We start from the raw sequence: 25,100 nt of genomic DNA on the forward strand, positions 1-25,100 counted from the left end.
TGTGTGTGTGTGTGTGTGTGTGTGTGTGTGTGATTAAATATGAGATTGAATGGAATGTTATAGCTATAACTAACTGCTTACTATGATAACAACCTTGCAGAACCTGTCTCTGTGTGTGTGTGTGTTTGTATGAATGAATGAGTGAATAAAGATGAGATTGAATGGAATGTTACAGCTGTAACTAACTGCTTACTATGATTCTTTCTGTATTCACAATAAATGTGGTATTTTGCCTTTTTCCCTTTAATAAGATCCTGCTGGTTTTTAATTTATTGGTACAACAGTTATACAACTCCAGTAAGCAACAGTGCGTGTAATACAGGATTTATTGGGTCCAGATAGGCACGCACAAGCCACTTATCCCTGTGTAGTAAAAATTGCACAGCTCATCACCTCTCCCTATACAGAGGCAGGAGATATAAAATATACAAAGCATGGGTGATGTAATGCCACAAAGGCAATGTAAGACATCAGAATAAAATTCCTTCCAGCACCTGACAAGTGTCATTTTCAGGATAGAACTTACATTCTGGAATGTGCAGCTGATTTGACAAAAAGGAGACTGGAAGAGTTCGAAGATTTGCTTGACAAACAAACAGTTTTCCAGTTAATCGTTAGAAAAGCATTCCCTGATTTAGACTGACTTTGTCTTCAGTTTTTTTACATGAATATACACTGCATGGTTTCCATAGCTATAGGAACTACATCGGTTAGCTGGTTAACCCTGCCTTTTTAACCATACTGCACCGATACAACAGGTTTATAAGGGAGACAGTATTTCAAAGTGTTCCTATTTAGCCTAGATATAGATACACACAGGGCATGAATCTCAACTAGGAGTTATACAGAGATCTCTAATGTATGACAACAAGCAGCTCATTCTAACAGCTCTACTCCCTGCAAACACAAGTTACATCATACACTACTCTGAACGACTTTCATGACTGTTTAAGGTGCGTACAGTGCTAGCAATTAATGTAGTACACATGAAACAAAGCTTTGAGGTGAAATACTGCCCTCAAATTTTGTGGGCAACATCTGTTATTGGCGTTATTTCTTGTGCCTATCTAAGGGCAGAATTTAGCCCATTTATTCTCTTTACCATCACTGTAATAGAGAACAGCAGGTCATGAGCTGTGCCATGCCGATACAGGAGATATAGCCTTCCAACATACCTATCACTCAGCTGTCACTAGTAAAGCCCATCTATTTCAAGCTCGGATAGGTGAATTCATACCAGTTCAATTTACAGTTTACCACGTAGGCTACTGTCCTATTATTCTTACAGTAGTTATGTCATCTCTATATTTTGCTGTGACACCACCACCACGCAGCTGTTTGTCAGTATGAAAGGAAGAAGGCAACATTAATCACTGCAATGAAAGTATCGGGAGGGAAACCTAAACAAAACCACTGGCACAGTTGTTTAGCCCATTTTCTTATGTTGTGGTGAAACTGGAAAGACCAGCATGGTAACGGAATCAAAACACTCATGTGCAGTGGTGGGCATAAGTCATTCAGTAGATGTGCCGAGAACCTGCTCCCGTTAATTTAATGGAGCTAGGTCTTAATTTTGCATCTTAAGAAAGCTGGGTTCTATCTCACAAGAGCTCACATATAAAGCAAGTTTGATGGCTTCCTTCTAGTTCTGAGGTGTCATTTGTCCACAACATGAAATGATTTGGCATACCATGGTAATCTCTTCTCAGATCAAACTTAGAAAAGCCATAGTAGAGGTATTTGCAAGTTGAAAATGAGCTGCATCATCATCAAAGGTCCACAGAAAAAATTTGCACCTTGCTTGCCCACACTACTTCTGGCTCTAGCCAGTGACAGATCGTCAAAGTGCTAAATAAACACACGCAAACAAAACATGAGCTCTGTATTGTCTCTATGCAAAACAGATAGTATGCCTAACAGATGTTATTCACTTTCTTTATACACTTAGACATTCATGATATTCCTGAAAGAGCAACTGATGCCTAACTCTGAACACATTCTATTTAGAAACAACTCCACTTGCACTTCTTTTTTTGGTTCGGTTACGAAAACATGCACATGAGTAGGGCTCTTTTTTTGTTTTTAAAAAATTAGTTATTGCAGTTTTATTCATTTACCAGTTAGATATTCTACATCTACAGAGTAAACAGAATCCAGTAATAGTAATAATCATACTCAGCTCTTATATAGCTAGCCTTTTCATCTCTGCAGATCTCAAAGTGCTCTGTTACCAAGCAAGCCAAGTATCATCATCATCAGCAAGCATGGACTGGATCTTTGATAAAGATTTCAAAAACTTCTGCTGCTTATTCCTCACTTGGAGCCAATAGGCCTAATCAGGCTCATGCAATCTGACAGTCCTCAACTACTACCGACTTCAGTGGGAGCTCAGTGTCTTGAGCCACAGTTAGTGCCATCAGTCTATAGACTCAAACTGCAATAAACTGATGTCACAATCAGAGGGCTAAGGACAACAGCTGAAGAATAAGGACCAAAAGTAAGACTCAAGGCACATCTGCATGAACCAAGGATATTTTGTTCCTATGAAAAAATGGGGAAGTGAAATAAAAAAATTATATATATACACACCATATGTAGAATTCTGTTGAACATTCACGCACACACACCCCCTTCTCACTGTCTTCCACGAGATACCAGTGGAATTTCAGAAAGAATCAAAAGCCATCTGACCCGTTACCACCCTCTCAGCCTTTTCAAAATGTCCCATTTGCTATTAAAGAAACTAGACTTACCAAAAATTTCTGGTGAGGTTTTCTCTCAGTTTTTTTTTTTTTTTTTTTATAAAAAAAAATTTGCTCCACTCTGAAATCAGCTTTCGGGCACGGAAACAAGCAGCAATACGCTTGCTGAATTAAATCTTAAAATAATTTTGTATGCTATACAAATATACATCAATTCAACATTTACAGCACTTCACTTCCTAGGATCATAGTTCAAACTTATTGCCATTACATATGGCGCAATTCCCCAACTTTTCAGTTCAAAAGCTCCAAGGATATGATTTTTCAGGTATGAATTCACCCAACAGTCAGTGATGGGATGGGAAAAACTGGATCTGTTAGTAGAAAAGTAGCAATATGAAGGAGTTCCAGGTGAACTAGGTATTTATTTTTTTTAAATATAGTCCATATTTTTAAGGGCAGGGATAGGTTTTGGAGGGGCTTATATAGTGGGGGCAAGGCTGCCAGCCGCAGCTGATCCTAGAAAGATTTCAGCTAATAGGAGACCTTCCTCCTCTTGGCCTCACTCAAGTCTTTGTTCTCTGGGGGTTGTTCCAATGCCCTTCTGCTTGCAGGGGTCCGATAGTCCTTGTCTTTGCTCCACTCATTACCTTTCTGGTCTTCTTTACTGCCAGTTCTTGCCTCTTTTGAGGAGAAAGAAACTCTCCAGTCATGGTCCTGCCTGGCTGTATGGGAAGCAGTGAAAGGCATGTCCGGCTGTCTTACAGTTTGGTTGGGTTTGTTGGAATCTTCTGCCTTGGAGACAGTAGGCTGCACGGTGCTGATCTGACCCCAGTGGGCTGCCGATGCATCAGGTCCCCGTGACAATGTCACATCTGGATTGCTCAAGGCTGATGGATTGCTATTCTTGGAGGCCTGCTCCTTCCCTGTCGCTTCTGCCCTCCTAGCCAGTCTTGGATCCCGTGGTCTCTCTCGAACAGCAGGCTGCACTGGTGTGGGAAGAGTGACTCCTTTGAAACCCAAAGCTTGAGACTCTGGTGCCTGTCTTACTACTCCATTGCCTTGTGCTGACAGGCCAGCACGGGCCGAGAGTATTCCAGAGTCATTGCTGCTTTTTCTGTTGAGGACCTTATTCTTCCCATCACTGCCCAAACATGCCTGCATTTGAGTAGCTTTCTCTGACAGCGCAGCAGTAGGAGGATAGGAGAGTGGCCGCTGTAATGTTGGTTTGAGCTTCAGAATTTTAACAGCATCCCTTTTATAGTTTTTGTCACAAGTCTTGATGATAGCGCCTCTTCTCTGAGCATCCTGAATCAGCTTATTCCAGTCTTTATTGTCCTTGAAAGAAGAAAAATAGTTAGCAAATAGCACACACAGGAATCTCAGGATGCATGTTGTCCTATTTTTAATCCACACAACCTCACTTCTGATAGCTGTCACGGGAACTGTATGTACACTTGCTCTGGGATGAAAGGATTTTTAGTAAAAGTTTCATTAAAAAGCAATACAGCATCCCACTGCTATAACACAGAGAGGATACTTTTAGCCATCATCGTACAAACTCATTTAAATTGACAGCTCCTGTAACTATGATTGTCAGGACAGCGGTCTTCCGACCTTGTCCAAATACAACACAAGAATATGGTGTGATTGCCCCCTCGTGGTGCATGAGATACAGTAAAAGAATATGTTTTTTGAAAAATTAAGGCAGTGGTGTGCAAACTGTGGGGGGTACAAGAGTTTGTCTAGGGCAGGGGTGCAAAGAAACTCTGTTAATGTCACTTTTCATAGCAGACTTACTAGCCCCCAATTGCCACCCTTACTTCTGCTGCTGCTGGCAATGAGGTGCTAAGACTTCTGTGAAAAGTGATATTGACAAATACCACTTTTCACACATTGCTACTCTTACTTCTGCACGAAAAAAGTTTCAGATTACAAGTAATGGAGGGGGCATGCCAAATTATCTGAATGGTAATGGGGGGCACGATTTGATAAATTTGCACACCACTGGTTTAAGGGACACCAACTTCAAATATAGGCAATTTTTAAAAGGTGAATTTAAGCAGTTTCAATTACTACACCTGCTCCAGATTCCACCCTGCCAATTTCTGTGGGGGTCCAGTCACATTTTCTTGTTTTGTAAAAACATTTTTCTCCACTGTTTCGGAGTGAAAGACCCACACGCAAGGAAAACTGACTATCCCAGGGAAACTGTGAAACTGACTGTGCATTTGATAGCATTTTGTGCAGAAGGTAAACAAACTGAAGTAATAGAAAAAAAAATCTAATTTTTTTCAGTTGGTTATCTTAGGCATTACTTGAAATGTGTAAGTAAAAATTCAGACAAAAGTGTGTTTTTTTTTTTTAAAGCGAAAAGTGTTCCTTTAAAATTTCAAATTCAAAAAAAGACATTTTAGCTTCCTAAATGAGTAAAATCTAATGGTTTCTTAGATTGATTATATTAGAAACAAGTCACTATATGCAAGGACAATGATATAATGAGAACAGGGACATTTACTGATTCTCTGCTGAATGAGAAATGCCAGCTACAGTAGTTAAACTGTCCCAGCAGTCCTGATTCTTATTACAATGCCGACTAATAACCGCAAAACTGGCCAAGTGCAGTACACTTGATCCCAATGAAATAAGCTAAGATCTTTCCCTTTTCCTCCTTACTTTATGCCAGCATGCCTAGGATCTAACAAATTCTGGAAGCAAAGGGGTGAACAGGACAACATCAACAAGCCAGTATCTGGAACTAAACTGGCCTCTTTATGCTTAATTTGCATTCTCAGCATGTGCTAGAGCGGAAAACCAACTCTTCCTCAGGCATGGAGGGCCCTGTCAGGAGATATTATGCAGTTCTGCTCTAAATGGAATGGGGAGCAGATCTGGGGAGTATTTGGGGCTGGTGGGGTCCTCTGGTCTTCTCCCTACCTGAAGCAGTCACTAGGACTGGGGAAGGCAGCTTCGTTTGGTTTATTGTTTGGCTTCGGAGGGAAGAAAGGGGATGATTCTGACCCTCAGGCTGTGGAGCTTGCCAGTGCCAGCTCTCGTTCATGCTGCCACTGAGGAGAAGATTTACCCTCTCATACTTTCAGTATTTTTTACTGATAAATTTTATTGCAAGCCATTTTACAGAACAGCATCTCACTTGCCTGGCTTGAAACAATGGATACAATTCTCCCTTCAGAAAGCCTTCTGTGGCTGTGTATTACACAAGGACAATTGACTCTGCCCAAGAGTAGCTTTCAGACCATTGGATTGCTTTAACTGAGCAACCCTATCCCAACACAGACTCCTCTTTCACACAAGGATGGGCTGGGAGTGACTTTCACTTTCTCATTCCTGACCTGAACTAACAGGGAGAACAGGCAGAGATGCACCGGACTACAACACTGTACCTACCATTAACGTTGTCAATCTTCCAAGGATGAAGAGGCTGTACCTGGCTCGGGTAATTGTAACATTCAGACGCTGAAGACTTGCCAGAAACCTAAATAATGAAACAAAATTAAGTTGCTGTACTATTTCTTCCAACACACTTAACTGAACTTTAGTTCTTATTTTTAAGAAGTGACAATTGCTGAAATAAAAAAAAAAAGCTAACTACAAAGAAGGTGGGTTTTCCTCCATCCCTTGTTCCCACTACAGCAGCCAGCCCTCCTCTAAACAAGGTACTTTGGTTGTTACCCAGGCTCCCTTTGCCATCTTCAATCCCCTGTAGAGAATCTCTCTCCCCCCAGCTTCTACTGCTGCTGCTTCCCTTCTCAATGATATCTCCAGTCCCTCCTGGTAGCCACTACTTCTTTCATCTTAAAACAGTCTCCAAAGTCTTCCTATTCCCTCTGCCACTTCCCTCCCCTGCACAGACTCACAGATGGAAGAGATCAAATTTATTTCTCCTGTCAAGACTTTGAGCTTCCTTTTGACTTGAACTGAAATAGATTAATAATATTTGGTATGATTAACATGAAAACGTTCTATTTAATATTTCAGCACTGTGCTTAAATATTTTATTTATTTTTAAAGGTCACCTGCAAAGGAGAAACACACTGTTTGTGCCGTTTTTGCTTTGTCATGGTTTTTGAGACCTGACATTATTGTTCCTTGACAAAAAAGTTTTCACATTGGAAATATTAGATCTTGTCTACCCTATTTTTGCCAGAGGACTCTACAGATAACAGAATTATAGGTTTCAGAGTAGCAGCCGTGTTAGTCTGTATTCGCACAAAGAAAAGGAGTACTTGTGGCACCTTAGAGACTAACAAATTTGAGCATAAGCTTTCGTGAACTACAGCATCCAAAGAAGTGAGCTGTAGCTCACGTAAGCTTATGCTCAAATAAATTTGTTAGAATTACAGGTTTTATTCATTGTTTAAAGTTCAATTTTGTTAGCACCTACTTAATTCAAACTCCTGATGAACCTTGTGGGAAAAAGCTCTGTTAAAGACTATAACACTACCACTCCTCCTCCTCCAATGAGGATTGAGAAAGCTCCCAACTCCAGAGCCTACTCTACACAAAGAATTTTGCAAAAGCAAGTCTCGTCATGGCTGACACCAATTTAGCCAAACAGGTCCCACAGCAATACCTGGTGTTACCAGCATGTTAATGAACCCTATTCTTCAGCAGTTTCACACACACGATAGTAAAAACATGGCAACCCAGAGAACGGCCTATGTTAGGGCTCCCACCAGGGGAATTTCCGAGGTAAAATTCCCTAGTGTAGACACCATGCGGTTCTCCAGCTAAAAAATGGGAAGGCACAGCTTGATATTCCTGATAGTTTTAAGGTAAAAAAATCTACAGGGGTCTCTTCTCCCCCCATTAAAATACCCTTTCAGTGTCACTTCTTGGACAGGGTTTTGCCCCCTTTGTAGGTCACCTTTTCAGTGAATTCACTGCTGGACTGGTTACCCTGGAGATCAAAGCCCCTCTGCTCACTACACAATAATCTATAGCACAGGCAGCGGTGGTGCAAATTTCCTGTAACACCTTGCCAAGGTGGTTGGACCCTGCTTTGAAGAGACCACAGTGATTAATACTTCGTGCCTGCCTACATGAACAATTAGACTGCAGCAAGCTGGGGTGCGAATCTACACCACACCAGCCAGCCGTGGTCTGTCCACATACACCCTTGCTGATGCATGTTAACAGTTTGTTAGAGCGCTTTCAGCTAGTCCCATTTCGAAGAAGGATAGATCAAAGCGGTCTAATGAACTGTTAATGTATGTCAGCAGCATCCCCAGGGACAGTTAGACTGTAGCAGGCTAGTGCAGGGTAGAGCGGTCTAACTGTTCATGTAGACAAGCCCTTAGAACTTAAAGAGCATCTTATTGCCAAAGCAACGTACAAATAAAGCCTCAACAGCTGGGTGAGCTAGTAACCTTTATAAAGGGGCAAACTGAAGCAAAGAGGGTAAGTGACTTGCCAGCCAGTAACAGTGCCAGAATTATACCTGGCTCCCATTCCCAAACAATCATCTAGATTAGGGATTTCTGAATCATATTTATAAACCACTTCCCTGTTTAGCAATACTTTGGCACTGGAAGTGCTATATAAATAAGTCACTTTCATTCACAATCATGAATAATTTTTTTTTTTTTTTAAAGAAAGGAAGATCAGCACATCAACAAAGTTACAATACACAGCCATATGAGTATAATTTGTAAGATTGCACAGCAGAGCTAATAGCATGAAGAAAGATACACAGCCATCAGTTACCCAGGTATCATCTCTGTCCAAACTAAACAGACAATTAAAATGGCAAACCAAAGGATGCACACAATTTAATCTGTGCTCAGTGCAGATTATTATAATACTTGGCATTGGGAGACTCAGGTTTAATTCCCTGCTCCACTATAGACTCTGTGCGAGAACCTGGACAAATCACTTAGCCCCCCTGTGCTTCAGTTTCCTGTTCTACAATGAGGATAATACTGCCCTACCTCACATGGGTGCTAAGAGAAGAAATACATTAAATATTTTGAAGTGCTTGGAAATCTACTGAAGAAAAGAATTACATAAGGGTTAGGTATTTCTATAGCACCTCCTGTCCACTTTTAGGAGATCAGTGGGGTGGGGTGACCATTAGAATGCTTAATTTGGCAGAGATGAGAAACACCAGACAGATATTATCTCCTTGATGTTCTCTTACTGACATTCTGCAGAGAACACATGTAAATAAAGTCTCTCTAGGTGCGTGCAGACTTCAAGTCACCAATCCCCCCCCCCTTTTTTTTTTTAAAAAAGGGCAAGACATACCCAATTGACCCTTGTGTGCTGTTCGCTCTTACACACGTCACTATAATGCAGTCTTTCTGTCGACCCTGGAACCCGTCAACTGTGTCTACTTCTCCCGCTCTAGGAAAGAGGAATTTTGAGCTGTTTAAAATTTTCATTTTTGGATTTTAACCAAGTGCTTATCCCAATAACCTAAGCACTTTTATGAAAGGTTAACCTCTTAACATAATCCATGCTGTAAATTAAACTATTTCTTTAAAAAAAAAAAAAAAAAGATACAGTGCATGACCCTCCTTTCTGAAAACATTCACTTCTTTCTCAGACGCCAAGATTATGCCAGAATGTGGTTCAGGTTCACTGTAGTTCAGGAATCATTTGAAGTGTGCTCTTTAATCACCTTTATTCTGAACAGTTGTATAAATCAGATCACATAAAGAGATCCAAACTAGAGAATGGTACCCAAGGACCTCACTAGCACTATGAAGAGAAAAAGCTTTGAATGCTGCTCTATGCTTGTAATAGCTTAACCAGTTGCAGCCAATTGTCAATACTTTTTCTCAGCACAAAAAAATTTTAACGATTACAGTTTCTAACCTACTGCAATATTTGACAGAGAAAATGCAAAAGGACTCCATCCAGAGGATTTCGTCCCAGGTAGAACATGTAGGGTATTTTTACCTGCCCCTGCCAAACTCTCTGTCCAGTTCTTGTTGAATCATCTTTTTCTGTGCACTGTAAGGGGTGATTATTCCTATGTGACGAAAACCAATATCATTCTTTTTTTCTTTAATCAATTTCATTATTTCCATCACCAGCTTTACTTCCTGGGGATTAGCAAAAGAGCTGAACAAGATAAAGAGGAAGAAAAACAACATCAAAACCATTTACATACTGTTAAACTCACTACTTTAGCACAGCTCATGTGCTAGGATTTACTGTGCCTCTTCATGCTTTATCCTTTTGAGATCTCTGGATGAAAGATGCTGCAAAGCACTTATAAGCAACTGCCAAGCTAGGGCTGACATACACCAGTGGGGAAGATCTCCTGTGAAAGGCTCTGTTATTGGTTCCACGTGAGCTCTAATGCCTGGGGAAATTATAGAGGAAGGGAGCAAGTGTGTCTTGTGACAGCAGACCCTTAGAATTCAGCAGGGAGAAGCAAGTCAGTGAGGTCATAGGGGTCTGGAGAAATGGTGCTAGAGTTAGCAGTGTGAGATGGCAGCTAGTGGGACACCAAACCAGGCTGCAAGGGATTAAATTCCACACTATCACAAAATGAACACTTATTTATATTTGCGCCCATGCACCACAGCAACGTAGGGCTGGAAGGGGCCTCAAGAAATCAACAAGTACAGCCCCCTGCACTGTGGCAGGACCAAGTAAACCTAGACCAACCTGACAGGAGTTTGTCCAACCTGTTTTTAAAAACCTCCAGTGATGGGGATTCCACAGCCTCCCTTGGAAGCCTATTCCAATGTAAGTACCCTTGTAGTTAGAAAGTTTTCCCTAATATCTAACCTACTTTTCCCTTGCTGTAGATTAAGCCCATTACTTCTTGTCCTCCTGTCAATGGACATGGAGAACAATTGATCACCATCCTCTTTATAACAGCCCTTAACATATCTGAAGACTTACCAGATCCGCCCCCAGTCACCTTTACTCAAGACTAAACACACCCAGTTTTTGTAACCTTTCCTCAGAGGTCAGTTTTTCTAAACCTTACATCATATCATTTTAGTTGTTCTCCTCTGGACTCTCCATTTTAGGAAAGATTTGGACAAACTGGAGAGAGCCCAGAATTGGGCACACTACTCCAGCTGAAGCCTCACCAGGGTCAAGCAGAATGGGACAATTACCACCTAATGCCTTACATACAACACTCCTATTAATACACCCCAGAATGATATTAGCCCTTTTTTGCAGCTGCACCACACTGTTGACTCTCATTCAGTTTTTGATTCATTATAGCTCCCAGATGCTTTTCAGCAGTACTACCACCTAGCCAATTACTCCCCATTTGGTAGTTGTGCATTTGATTTTTCCTTCCCAAGTGAAGTACTTTACGCTTGTCTTTACTGAATTTCATCTTGTTGAATTCAGACCAATTCTTCAATTTGTCAAGGTCATTTTGAATTATAATCCTGCCCTCCAAATTCCTTGTACCCCTCACAGCATGGTGTCATCTGCAAATTTTATAAGCATACCTTTCACTCCATTATCCAAGTCATTAATAACTATATTGAATAGTACCAGACGCATGACTGACCCCTACAAGGCCCCACTAGGTATGTCCTCCCAGTTTGGCAGCAAACCATCGATAAGTCTTTCAACCAGTTGTGCACCCATCTTATAGTAATTCCATGTAGACCACATTTCGCTAGTTTGCTTATGAGAATTTCATGTGGGACTGTGTCAAATGCCTTACTAAAAATCAAGATATATCACATCTACTGCTTCTCCCCATCCAGTAGACGAGTAACCCTGTCAAAGAAGGAAATCAGGGTGGTTTGGCATTGCTTTTTCCTTTTGACAAATCCATGTTGGTTATTTCTTATAACCCTATTATCTCTAGGTGCTTACAATTTGATTGTTTAATAATTTGTTCCAGTATCTTGCCAGGAATCAAAGTTAGGCTGACTGGTCTATAATTCCCCAGGGCCTCTTTGTTCCCCTTTTCAAAGATAAATATTATGTTTGACTTTCTCTAGTCTTCTGGGACCTCACCCCTCCTCCAGGAGTTATTAAAGATAACTGATAACAGTTCCAAGACTGTTTCAGCTAGGTCCTTAAGTGCCCAAGGATGAATTTCATCATGCCCTGATGACTTGAATATATCCTACTTATCTAAATAAATAGTCTTTAACCTATTCTTTCCCTATTTTGGGTAGAATTTCTTCACCCCTTGATGTTAATATTACTTGTGTTGAGTATCTGGTTGCCATTAACCTTTTTAGAGATGACTGATGCAAAATAGGCATTACACATTTCAGCTTTCCTGATGTCATCGTTATTAGCTCTCTTTCCCCGATAAGTAGAGGACCTATACTTTTCTTCATCTTTCTCTTGCTCCTAATGTATTTAAAGATTTCTGATTTTGTTCCTATATGCTTGTGCTATTCTTTTGTACTTCCTCCTTTGCAATTAGTCAACATTTCCACTTTTTGTAAGATTTCTTTTTGATGTTCAGGTCATTAAAGAGCTCCTGATGGAGCCACACTATTCTTCCTATCTTTCCTTCACATTGAGATTGTTAGTAGTTGTGTCTTCAATATTGTCTCCCTGAGAAACTGCCAGCTCTCCTGAACTCTTTTCCCCTTAGATTTTCTTTCCATGGGACCTTACCTACCAGTTCTTAGTTTGTTCTCTGAGAACGATACAAAACAGTTGAGATAGCAGTCTGAATACTGGAATGAAGAAAGCATGAGGAGCAAGACATAGCAGAGAAAGTCCAAACAGTCAGTGCTACATGTATTGTGTGCTTTTTTATTTAGAAGACAGCAGGACTTTAAATTGAAAGTGGGTTGGGATTTCTCTTTGAACGTTGTTTCCTAGACCAATGCAGTAGAGCCATTTGATGGTCACACACTACCATTCACTCTCTGGAACTAAGTATTTGTGACAATAATGCTTTGAACCATACTCAGACAGATTCAGCACAAACCACGGTGGAAGAGCTAAGTGCCAGCAAACTTTATGTGGAGCAACTGGAGCCATTCAAAGGTAACCATGGATTGACCTTGGACAGCCATGGAAAGCCCTGGAGATTAGCAGAGGGAAGAAGAAAGGGCAGGTGACCTCGACTAACAACACCACTACATTTAAAGACTTGTGAAACACTACCCTGCACCCACAGAAAGGTAAGTGGGTCCCAGACTGGATATGAAAAGAGTTAGAAGGAAAAAAAACCGGACAAAGTTAATGACACTCATTCCAGATAGTAAACAGGCTGTTCACAGGGTCTCTGGTTCATTACAAGATAACTCCATCAGGAAGGATAGCCCTGACTCTACTCAGATATACAATCACTTACACCCAAGCCCTTTTATAAAGGCAAGATAATATATTTACATCAGAGACATGCCAAACTCGTGCCCTGAGCAACAATGTTCTCCCACTACTGAATGTCAACGTCAGGTCTTTAGTTCAGAATGGAGCTTTGGCTACGTTCCATGTATGAAAAATCATTCTGCAGTTAATTATACCAGTAGATTTAGATTTTGGTGGAAAGGAGAATAGAGAACTTACTCATTATTCCGTTTCTCGTGGCCATCTGCTACATCAAAGACCAGGTATGGCTGGAATAGCCAATCTGAAGAACATCTGTTCTCTTCTGTTGCTCTGTAAATAATTGTAATTATCACCATTGCAACCATCAAGAGTTCTGAGAATTGATACATCACTTATTTACGACAGGTAAAAAAATTTGCAGGAGACTTTCAGCTTCTCTTCTAGATTCCATAATTCCTTATGCCATCAATGTATACCAAGGCAAGAAACCGAGCTCTTGGTGATAGAGAATTAGCCCAGTCTTTGAGATTATGATCTAGTACATTCATGAGCCCAAGACAACAGCTGGAAGAAGGCTATGGGAGTTTCCACGCCAGTTATGCAAACATCTGTTTCTCTCTTTTGGAAAGAAATCCTACGGGCAAAGGAGTACACTGATTGATATGTGGGAAATAACTAAGTGCTGTTAAGTTTTTGCTGGAATACCCCTACTAACAAAACAAACAGAATGCAACCCACCTGTCAGTCTTTAAAGTCCTGCCATAAATGTAATTGGATGGGAAGAGGCAGATGTCAGGATGCATCCTATATTGTACAGTCAGCTGTAAAATGGGCAGCTTCCCTGTAACATTCTGCTGCATCTGTTCCTCCAGGTGTTTGTGCAGGCGAGCCATCATAGACTGATCATAGCCATACTCTTGAGCTTTCTGCCAGAGGCAAAACACAGGACTGACTTTTGTGGAGTTAGGTGCATCTTAAACTTCATCATAAGAAATCCAATATGGGCTTAAACTTGCAGCTTTGTACATTCGTTTTCACACCTTTAACTCACCAACAAGACACTGAGTTTGAGAGCATTACAGATATTTATATTTTAGTTTTCACAATTTGTATTTGTCAGTAAGTCTGCACCTTCATTTCAGCAGAATTTTACTGGCATTAATCAGTCAGAAGCTTTATAGTTAGTGGATCTTTTGAAAAAAAAAGAGGTTATATTTCTTATTAATCTATCCAATAAGAAAAGTTTCCAACATGCAGTTTCAGGGGTAAAAAAGCAATGTGTGGTATGAATTACATTTAATGTTTCCCCTTTCTTGGCTCATACAGATAGGAATATAGAGCCCAAGCTCCAGTCCGAGCTACAATGTCCACACTGCTATTTTTAGCAAGCTAGCGTGAGCCCCACTAGGGTGAGTTTCTCTACCTGCATCAGGAGGCTCACTCCCAGCTGCAGTGAAGACATACCCTAAGTGACTTACTTGACCAACATCACACAGAAAGTCTGTGGCACAGCAGGGCATTGAACCTGATCACCTGAGTCCCAGGCTAGTGCCCTGACCACTGGACCATCCTTTTCCCCCTTGTATTTTATATGTTCAAATTGTCCCATCTAGCCTTGATTACATACTTTTATGCAGTCTGTGCTACTAGACGTTATTGTCCTTTCACTATTTCCATTATACAACTCCATTACCAAAGGTACAAATACAATCTGCTTACCATAGATATTACAGTAGGAGGGAGCTGCTTGGGATCTCCAACAAGGACAAGTTTACTACAGCGATGAGTCAATGGAATCAGAGTTTCAACCTCACATGACTGCCCTGCCTTTCATATACACAAGCAGGAATAAATGAAGTAGGAGTTGTAAGCCAAAAAGAGGAAACATAAGTGTTACATTTCCTATAATGTACTCAGAATAACCCAACACATTCATTTTTCAAAGTTAAAAAAAACAAAAGAAGGGAAATTGCTTTGCTTAAGAAATCTGAGTGAAGAAGACTAAAATAAATTGCTCTCAATATGAAATTACATGCAAAGCAAATATTCCTTGCTCTCTAAACAGAAACATTTATAACCCATCAATCTGGAAAGTTTCCACCACTTTTTTTTGCTGTGCTCACCTTCAGAGATTCATGTCCCATGTGGATCCCTCTCTTTCTAAGAAACAGATTTCTGCAGTATTTCTGTGGTTTGGGAAGCCATCCTGGCCAGAGCAACCTGCTGCTCCCCAGCCCATGAGCATCCCCTTCTTGGGATATGCAGGAAGCCAGGTCCCCACCCCTGAGACTCCCAAAATCACTCACAGGCTACAGGCTCCTTTGGCTCTGGTGCAATTCCAAGCACACATGCATGGGCAGGCAAGAACTACCCCCCAAGGGGGCACATGCACTTCAGCCTCTGGAGAGGTGAGCGAGCTGGAATGCTCTTTCCCGCCCGCCCATCTCCTGCAAAGGGAGGGGCCACACTCCCTTAGTCCAACCTTCCTCCTCGTTCTTAGAGCCTCGCGGCAGCAGGTGAACCAAAAGACTCAGCTAGTGAGAGGAATATTTTGAAGAAACAAGACAAAATTCAGAACCAGTCAGGTCCTTGTGCCCCCACACAGCGACACACCCCATAGTTTGAAAACCAATGGTTTAGATTAATTCAGATTAATCTCCCACCTGAGTAACAGATACATGACAGAAGTAATGAACTTTGACACTGTTCTCGCCTTTCATGGGTCTGGGATCTCCCAGACTTTGCTAAATCGTAGAACATGGACTCAGATGGTTGCTATTTATAACTAGGACAAAAAAGGCCTATCTACAAAGGCCTCAGGCCACTGGCTGACAAACAGTGTGTGTAGCCTTATCGTGTTCTGCCTTAAGCAGAAGAGAACGTAGTTTGGGGATTATGGTCTGGCTCTGGCACTGAGGAGAGCCTATCATCAGAAGCCACAAAGCAGTGTTGAGGAAAGACTGCAGCAAAAAATGTTAGCTTTATAATGGATGTTTCTCCATCCTCCCAAATATCATGCTGCAGCTGTTGCCATCGATACTAAACTGATTATAGTTACTAATAGCTTTGCTGACCTCATCCACAATGACACAGCTGAAAGGGTCAAGTCCTTGCCGACGAAAAGCAGACTCCAGCAGAAAGCCTCCGCTTGTGCTCAATGTGCAACAGATGATGTGGGACTCCAAGATGATGCTAGCCTGCACTTCTTGAGGGCGCCCTCCAACCTTTGAGTACAAAGGCAAGACTCTTAATATCGTGCTTCTTTTAGACGGATTTAAAATTTTCTTAATCATCTGTTTTGACTTGTGATAACAGCATCTACCGGTTTGGCCAATTCAAACAGCTAAACATATGGTTACACTAAAGTCAGCTCCTTTGGAGGGATATTAGCTCATACCAAAAGAAACTGAACATGAAACAAATATTTTTAGTCTGCCTGACTAAGGTTTTGCTCTCACTAACTCCCAAACACAACAATATCTCTATGTAGTTTACAAGACATTGCTGTACAGGATGTAAACTTCATTGAAAGTGTACTTTTATGTCTGTATGTATGCAATCCAGACTTTACAATTGTTGTATTAGAATTAGTTCACCATCACCACATTCCTTAACTCCTTAGGACAAAGTAGGGAGTCATGAACAGCCTATATCCGTTACAGATCCAGCTTTCATGATACCTTGGATAGCTGCCTGTAGTTTGGCCCTATTTTCTGCTTTTTGCAAAAGAGTTCAGCATCAGAGTGTGTTTCTACCTCTAAGAGCATATCAAATTACTTTACATAACCTCATCATTCTCCATAAGCCAAGTAATTCCCCCAATTCCTGCGTGCTGACTTGCTTAAAAACATTTAAATGTATTTCAGCCAGATGTTTAGGAGCAGGATGGTGAAGGGAAGGAGTCCTGAGGGAGAGTTCATATATAATTGATGTCTCCCCTAGAGTCTGTTGCTCCTAACAATGCTCAAGTGGGTAGATTGTTCATTATTTTAAATTCACCCTAAACTAATGATGTTACATTTAACACATTTCCCATCTGTTTCTTTGTAAAATCCTGCCAGCAGAATGTACCTGGATTTTCACTCAAGTTTTATTTAGTTACTTTTAAATCCTCCCAGCAACCTCAAAACCAAGAACCATCTATTTTGTAAGAGATGAAAAAATGATGCATCTATACAAATTAACCAAGTTTGTTTTAAGGAGTTGCCCTGAGGAAAGATTCCTACCTGCCTCAGCTGAGAAGTGAGTTGTTGCCGCTCTCTTGAAAGTCTGGCAATTTCCTCATCTAACTTTTGACTCTGAAAGAAAGATATGAACTTGAATATTCGTATCAAGAGTAATTACCAATGCACATTTCCTTTGTTCTCCTATGGCCTCAAGGTTTTCTATACATCTAAACATGTTCAACTTACAGCCTTTTAATATCTAAGTGTACCTGTATATGCAGACCACAGTTTCTTAGAAAAGATACACAACTGTGAGCTGTTGACAACGTAAGATATTTAGATTCCTAAACACACTACACTGGCTTGTCTCCATGAAGCTAAGCACTGTAATTTACTATCAAGTAGCTGCAACACACAGGTGTGCCAAGCATTTAAAGCAAAAATTGAGGGGAGACTTATAAGTGAAGTAAAGTATATCAAGCAGTCATAAAAATGTTTCTTGTCTGACTGCTTGATATGTAAAGAGACAAGGTGGGTGATGGAATATCTTTTATTGGACCAGTTTCTGTTGGTGAGAGAGACAAGATTTCAAACTTACATGCAGCTCTTCTTGAAGTCTGGGAAAGTTAATCAGTGTCACAGCTAAATAAAAGGTGGAACTGATTGTTTAGCATAACAACACTGCTTGATATGTATCCAATTCCAGCGTTAAAGGTAAAAAAAAATCTAAGCTTAAAAACACACAAGAAAATGAATTCATGAAAGTTTTTAAGTGCCAATTACAGTGAGCAAGAAAGGACTATTCCCTCTAGCTGACCACAAAGTAAATGAAGGATCCTGCAAACTGCCTTAGAGAGTTCCAGGTGTGTACACTGCCTTATCTAGAACTTTGACACAGCTAAATGACAGAGACAAATACCTCTATAGTAGAAGGCTATTAATTCCTGGCTTATTTTAACAGTATTGGTCAAGTGCCATGTGTTTGGAGGGATAAAAGAAAATGTTGCTTCCCATCACAATTGAGAAAGGTATATTCAGTTTAGAAAGAAGAACTCTTGTGGATTGAGCCTCCACAGAAATGAAGATGTATGAAAAAAAACTACAAAGCAAAATTAAACTACCTTCTGCCTCTTATCACATCTATCCATGGCACGCTGCCGAGAGAGACTGTCCAGCTGGCGATCTAGGGCTTCCTTTTTCCTGTGAATATCCTGGTCACGGCCAGGTTGTCCCCGGTCTATGAAAATAAAATGAGGAAGAAATTAAAAGGAGAAATTTAAATGTTACAGACCAATTTTTTTTTTAAAAAAAACTTATGTGACTAGCACCACCTAAGAATGAAAGGACTGGCGCCCAGTTTACTTGTCATTGTTTATACTCCTTTTACTTCCTGCATTTCTCACCCTGGACAACAAAAATCAATGAAGTCAGTATTCTATTTATTAGCCAGGCTTTTAAATGCCACAGTGTCTAGATTTCAAATGCTACTGAAGGGTTTGTTTAAATACAAATGTTCTCAGTAGATTTTTATTTGCGGGAAAAATCTATTCGCCTTATAAAAGCTGTTTACTTTTTTTAAAAAAAATACAAAATTTAAGTTTTAGGCCAAATTTATATTGACAGTGTCCCCCTTTTTAGGCCCATAGAGAAAACAAGTTCCTTATAAAAGCACTGTGGCACAATATAGGCTGTTCTATAAATACCTGCCTTCATGACGTTTCTCCTTTGTGTCCAGTGGAACTGAGCACATCGCATAACCAGTCTCAAGACCATATTCTTATAAAGGAAACTAAAGTAATCATTTTTGCATGTTACTTACTCATCCTGTGGCTAACTTGGCTGTCCAGGCTGAATCTCAGGACATCAGTGCTTATTGACTTTTCTGGACCTAGTCGCACTAAGTTTATATCTCCACAATTTCCTGTATATAAACCACAGTTTCAGATTATAGATTCAAGATAGGAGCTAGTTATGCTAGACTTCATTATCTACACTATTTCTCATTTTAAAAGGGCATTTTCTGATGCACATTTACATATCTGCTATGAGATCACAGTCAGAAATGCAGGCACATGAATATGGAGTAAACATCAGCTATATGGAAGAATCCTTGAGAGCTTCAGTGAAGCCATGTTTAAAAAACAGTGCATGCAGTTCTGACAGCAGTATTTTGCCTGTGTACTGGAATATTCCCTGCTAGTAATTCACTTCTCCTAACACTGACCTACCAAAGTAGAGAGCAGTCCCTCCCTTTGCTTAGACATTGTCAATTTCACACAAGCACAAACAGTGAGAGAAAATAGAACCACAAAGTGAACTGACTCCAGAATATATTGCAAAAACATTTTACCCTGACCTTTAATGGCAACGCAAACTGATAAGAGCTGGAAATTCCAATAGTTTCAGTATAAAGATGGAAATCGTCCATCCAAGCCTTTGAGCCATATTGAGAAAAAAGTGTATTAATACTTTAACACAAAAAGAGGAAAAGGGTCAATGATAGTGATTTCAAGCTGCAAAGTTTTGTAAGTGCTTGCTATTAAAGCAATATAGTCACTGACAAACAAGTTATACCATGCACATTCTAGAGAAACATATGAAAGCAATCAATAGGGAGTGTGAGGTCATACTGATTATGTTCTTCTGTGGGGAGAACGTATCTTACTCTTATCTGTATAGCACTGTAATTGTACACATGCTTTATGAATAAATGATGATATGAAGCAATTGCATCCTGGTTAAACAGTTCCTTTTTCTCCTTCAATGTTACCCATTTTATATATGGAGATAAACTTGCACACCCAAAGGATTTTTTCTGTCTTGGCATTTCTCTTTGAACTCCAAGATTATCTTTTTCATGAGTTCATCAACAGCAGCATTGGATGGTGCACAAACCAGAACACGGTTTCGCTTGATCTTGGCATTCAAGTTTTGAGCTGGATTCTCATTCCCAGATCTCTGCAGGTTAATAAACAAGACATCAAAACCAGCAGTCTAGTCCAGATTTTTAATTTCAAAAGTTAGACAGTACACTCCTCTCAAACAGGATATGGTTAATCTGGAAGGCTGCTTTACTGGGACCTCTCTCAGGGAACCACCCAATCTTAACAGTGAGTAGCAATGACTTCTGCTTAAACTGCAAAGTATTGGCATGAATTCTATTTAATGGAGATACATTTGGCTAATGTATAGGGAGTTAACACGAAAACTAACAGGTGTGATGATTTTAGTGTGACAGATGACTCAGGTTTCTTACCTTGCTAACTATGCAACAGCTAGGCAAAGTAGATTTATGCATTTTGTTTTTCAAGCATTGCTGGAATTAATAACTTTTTTTTCCAAAATGCATGTGGTGTTTCAATACCAGAGTCACAGCTAGTAGCCAATGAAATTCACAGCCTCTTATTCAGTACCAAACAAACAAAAGTGAATGAGTTATATTCTCTAGTAGTTACTACAATAAATACTTTAAGAATAATTACATTTAGTTCATGTCACCAACTACTTCATTTCACTGCTTCTCTTGGGTGAGCAAAGGTAGAATGCCTGACGGAATATGACAGGTTTCAGAGTAACCATATTCACCTACCTCTGTCAGAATACGGTACAGGAGTCCAACAATAGTTTTTGATTTCCCTGTCCCAGGTGGCCCATGGATCAGGCAGATTCTGGGAAGTCTTGGATGCTCCTTCACCATAGCATAAGCAGTTTCAATAGCCTTCTTCTGATCTGCATTGTAGTCTCTCATGTAGGAAGTCTACAGGGAAAAAAATAATGTTCTGTTAACTGAAGTCATCAATAAAAGTTTCTGTGCTTTCAGTTTGCGTTTCTTGTTGTGCCCTCAGTTTGAAGAGCTTATAGAGTGCACACACTTCTGAGACTGAGTTTTCTCTCTGCACAGCACACCCCTGACCTGAAGGCTGCTACTGAGAGGATTTTAGGTCTCCCATGCCTTTCCTTTTACCTTTCTACCACCACCCCCTCAACTCCTAAGCAGGTATTTCTCCACCAAACAGCGGACGGGAGTGCTTCTTGATTAAAACAGATATCAATACAGTGCCATAAATCAAAACAAAAAAGAGGCATCTGAACATATGTTCAGCCCCTTATCTAGACACAAAGTTCATCAACTCCATGCAGTTTGACACTCAAAGATGCTTTTGAACCTGGCTCAGCTGCCCAGTACTACGTTCAGTGAGCACCCAAATACTGGGATGGCTTTTCTAACAATTTAGCAAAATTGGTAAAATAATTTGCTCACTTGTCATCCCTCACCACCATTTACTACTTAGTTACAGGACTTACAGTGCTCTCGGAAGTTACATTCAAATCCCTGGGACAGAAGTCAGTGTAACTTGGATTTATGATGGGTTTAGCCAGAGGACTCCTGCTCAACAGTAGCAGACCTTTGAACCTTCGTTGCGTGGTCACTAGAGAGCTGACCACTACACATTTCACTGGCTGATTTATGTAGTATGACAAATTGCCTCGAGTTTGGACAGAAAGGTGACAGACAACATGCTGCTCATTTTGCCCTGTTAAAAGAAAGAGCATCATGGTAAAGCAACCATATATTTTATTCTTCTCACATTAACGTTTCAAGTTTGATGGTTATATTTCTTTTCAAATACAAATTTAACTACTCCTGCAACTCTTAACTCCAACACATCTTAGTGCGTTGCAGCCTGATTCTGGAAGATGTTGAACATTTTCCAGCTGAGATTGTTAGGACACTCAGAATCTTACAGGACAGGGCCCAAAGAGTACACACAGCACTTATTCACCGTCAGTCTTTACTTAGACAGAATACCAAGGCTTTAACCAACTGTAGCAGTGCAGTCACCCCGCTCCAGTCAGAAAGGGGTTAAAAGCATCCAGGAGAGGTTGGTTGGGTAGTCAGCCACAGGTGTGGTCGCACCCAATTAGGGCACTGCTGGCCCTGAAAAGAGGGCAGGCTGGTAGAGTGAGAGAGACTCTTGCTCCAGCTGGGGAGAAGAGAGGACCAGGTTGCCTAGGAGAGCAAGCAGGGGTACCTTGGACAGAGCAGTACTGGGAAAGGGCAGGCTGAGCTGGGGGCTCTGGCCTGGCGACCTCACAGGTTGAGGCCTTGCAGCAAAGGCCTGAGGAGATACTAGGGCTGCAGGGAGGCAGCCAGGCCAAGAAAAGGCAGTGGGTTCAACCCCCTTGCCAGTGATGAGCGGCCATTTCAGACTGCAGTTTTCCCCTGAGAGAATAGGTTAGATGACGACTGGCAGGAGCCACTGAGGCAAGGTGGGTATAGGGGGTTGGGTTTCCCCTGGGTGGGGAGAGCCAGAATGTGGAGGCACTGCCATGGGGCAGCACCCCAAGGAAAGGGGCACCAGGGTCCGGAAGGGACACGAGGCCAGAGGTGGTGGAGACACCAGGGCAGGTAACAAAGGGCGAGAAACCAGCCAGAGGAGGTGCTCCTGAGCTGGATGAGCTCATTCCTGGACAACCAGCAGGAGGCGCCGTGCCAGTGACTGCACGCCCTGCTACACCAACTTTATATAAAAATGTTATACACCCATTACAGCAGATCTCCATTTCTAGTTTACCACACGACACACTGAAGAGACTTACAACTAGGTCCAAGAAACAATGTCTAGGTCAGCTACATGGGAGGCACATGAGGATTAGACTCTTGGTCTATTACTTCCCAGGAGTAAGTGCTGTAAAAGAAGTGCATTCAACTTGTGTGGGAAATAAGTGTATAACATAACTAAACAGAAACCTTTTCAGCCAGCTAAGGAACAGTGTGTTATAAAGGGAGTGTTATAACAGGGTGTTATAAAGGGAGTCCGATTTTTATCAGGGTCGCAGCAACACATCACTCTGAGGGAGGGGGAATATAAAAATCATAAACAGCATTTCAAAAGAGAGAGGGAAATTGCCACTTAATTATATGGCCCACTTTTGCTGAGTAAGGATTTGATTCCTGGGGTCTCCATAAATTTTTTAAAATAGAAAAAGATGGTACCCGTAAAAGGTTTGTTGACACTTCAGCTAGACCAAGAAAGATTTTGAGGCTTGCCTGAGAGCAAGGCTCCCATGATGTTTCACAGGGAAGATGAAGCTAACTTTACAGAGTGGAATTTTACTGAGCAGTAACTCTTAGAATATTTTGAAAATGGTTGTCGGAGATATTTTATCAATGTACTACCTGCAAGACACAAAACAAATAAACGTCTAAAATAAGGGCATAAAAAATGACTAACCAACAGATGTGGAGACAGTTCAAAAGTTGCAATGTTATGGGGAATCTTGGAAATAGCTTAAGATAACAAGTTTGTACCAAAAAGAGGAAATACATAAGGACCAGAATGATACACGATAAGGGTAAAAATAATTGCCCTTAAAAATCAGGAGGAAGTAGAGTATCTGCAGACTGAATGCATGCTGTCAGGGAAATATAGGGAAAAGTCTTTCACAGCTGTTGGTAACTATTTCTCTCAGTGTATGTGCTGTGTTTACTAAGCATTAATAAATCCAATCAAGCTAACTATCCGAGGTTTGTTGTTATTAAACTAACTCAGACTCAAGAGAACCCCTCTCACTAAACATAATCATAGTTTTTAAATTATTGGTTATTGATTAGACTAATTGTTAATTCTTGATTAATTAATAGTACTTTGGAAAGTCTAAATTAAGGGACAGGCCCAAATAAAGGTAACATTTTAATTTTGGAACAACAAGGATGAAAGGTCTGATCAAATACTAACAGTGGCACTGTTATAACCTTTACAAGTCATATTGGTTGGAAAGTAAAAGGGTTCTCAAATTTATATTTAGATGATCAGACAATAGATTTGTTGCAGAAACTCTTCCTAAGCTAGCCATTGGAGACAAACACTAAAGAAGAAATAATAAATACAAATAAAATAAGTTAAAAATGTACCAATTAGAATGGATTTAGAGAAATATGACTTTGGAGGGAATAAAAAGATATGGTGTTATCATGCAAAAAGAACCAGCTCCCATCCTAGTGGATTATACTATAATATCTCTTAACGACTTTTACTTACTCGTTTCACGGAGTGATGCACGGGAGAAGCGGGTCACAAAACCAACATGATACACTAGATGGCTCTCCATCTCGCTTTCTTCTGTAAAGGTGTTTTGTTTTTCAGGCACCACCAAAAAGATCAAGTCGTCATCCTTTGGATGAAGCTGTTTTGCCAGATCACTTTCCCGAATGCACGCTACCGGGAACAATGTAAAAATTAACATGGGCACAGCCAGCCGTATTTGGGTAACCACTGAACTATTCATTTATTGCAGGGACTTCTGAAATATGCATCTAATTTTTAAAATGGTTAAAAGTTAGATAAATGCAGACTTTACAGTGTGTGACCTGCCCAAGGCTCAAGGAATCTATGCAAGAAGCAGGATTATAACTCAAGAGTACCTGGTTGCCAATCTTGGACTCAGATCAGACACATGAAACCAAATAAGCCGAAAAGCTACTTCATTCCCATCTCCTTTTCCAGGAAATTTGTCAAACAATTCTAAATGGGTCAGATCTGATATATTAAAATATTCAGAAAACAGCTTGGCATAGTGAGCAATTTTGAAGCATGAATTCCTTGCATGGGGTACTTTTCACCAACATGTATTTTGTACCTTTTTTCAAATAAACAACGGAAAAGTCTTATAAATCTGGGCATTCTGGATGTCACACGCAAACTGCTCCTACATAATTAGGAGCAATAGTTGTGCCATATCTGACTGGCACAATGTTTTCTCTAGATTGGCAATAAAGTACATTTCTGTTTATGCATTTATACCAAGCTCATCACTGTATTTGTAACTAGGCCTCAGGTTCGACCTGTAACCACAACATAAATTTGAGCACTCGGATTTGTGTATCTCCTACACCTATTTCTACCACTCAGTTTTAATTCATTAATTCAATTCATTGTATTTTTGCCTATTTCCCCAGAAAACTGGGTGTTTTCAT

General features: G+C 40.5%; 1 protein-coding gene across 1 annotated transcript in view; it reads right to left on the reverse strand.

The window, feature by feature from the left end:
• SETX (senataxin) overlaps positions 1-25,100 on the reverse strand; it is a 48,245-nt gene continuing 23,145 nt past the window's right edge. Inside the window, exons 11-25 of the mRNA XM_074974023.1 lie at positions 24,166-24,342; positions 21,428-21,657; positions 20,712-20,879; positions 19,924-20,080; positions 18,942-19,043; positions 18,244-18,359; positions 17,183-17,254; positions 16,031-16,180; positions 14,676-14,783; positions 13,695-13,882; positions 13,194-13,286; positions 9,627-9,791; positions 8,970-9,068; positions 6,111-6,198; positions 1-4,040 (exon numbers count right to left, since the gene is read on the reverse strand). Coding sequence (XP_074830124.1) covers positions 3,237-4,040; positions 6,111-6,198; positions 8,970-9,068; positions 9,627-9,791; positions 13,194-13,286; positions 13,695-13,882; positions 14,676-14,783; positions 16,031-16,180; positions 17,183-17,254; positions 18,244-18,359; positions 18,942-19,043; positions 19,924-20,080; positions 20,712-20,879; positions 21,428-21,657; positions 24,166-24,342 — 2,717 coding nt within the window. The 3' untranslated portion in view covers positions 1-3,236. The remainder of the gene's footprint in view (positions 4,041-6,110; positions 6,199-8,969; positions 9,069-9,626; positions 9,792-13,193; positions 13,287-13,694; positions 13,883-14,675; positions 14,784-16,030; positions 16,181-17,182; positions 17,255-18,243; positions 18,360-18,941; positions 19,044-19,923; positions 20,081-20,711; positions 20,880-21,427; positions 21,658-24,165; positions 24,343-25,100) is intronic.

The sequence above is a fragment of the Natator depressus genome, chromosome 16 (assembly GCF_965152275.1).
Source record: "Natator depressus isolate rNatDep1 chromosome 16, rNatDep2.hap1, whole genome shotgun sequence".
NCBI classification, from domain to species: domain Eukaryota; kingdom Metazoa; phylum Chordata; order Testudines; family Cheloniidae; genus Natator; species Natator depressus.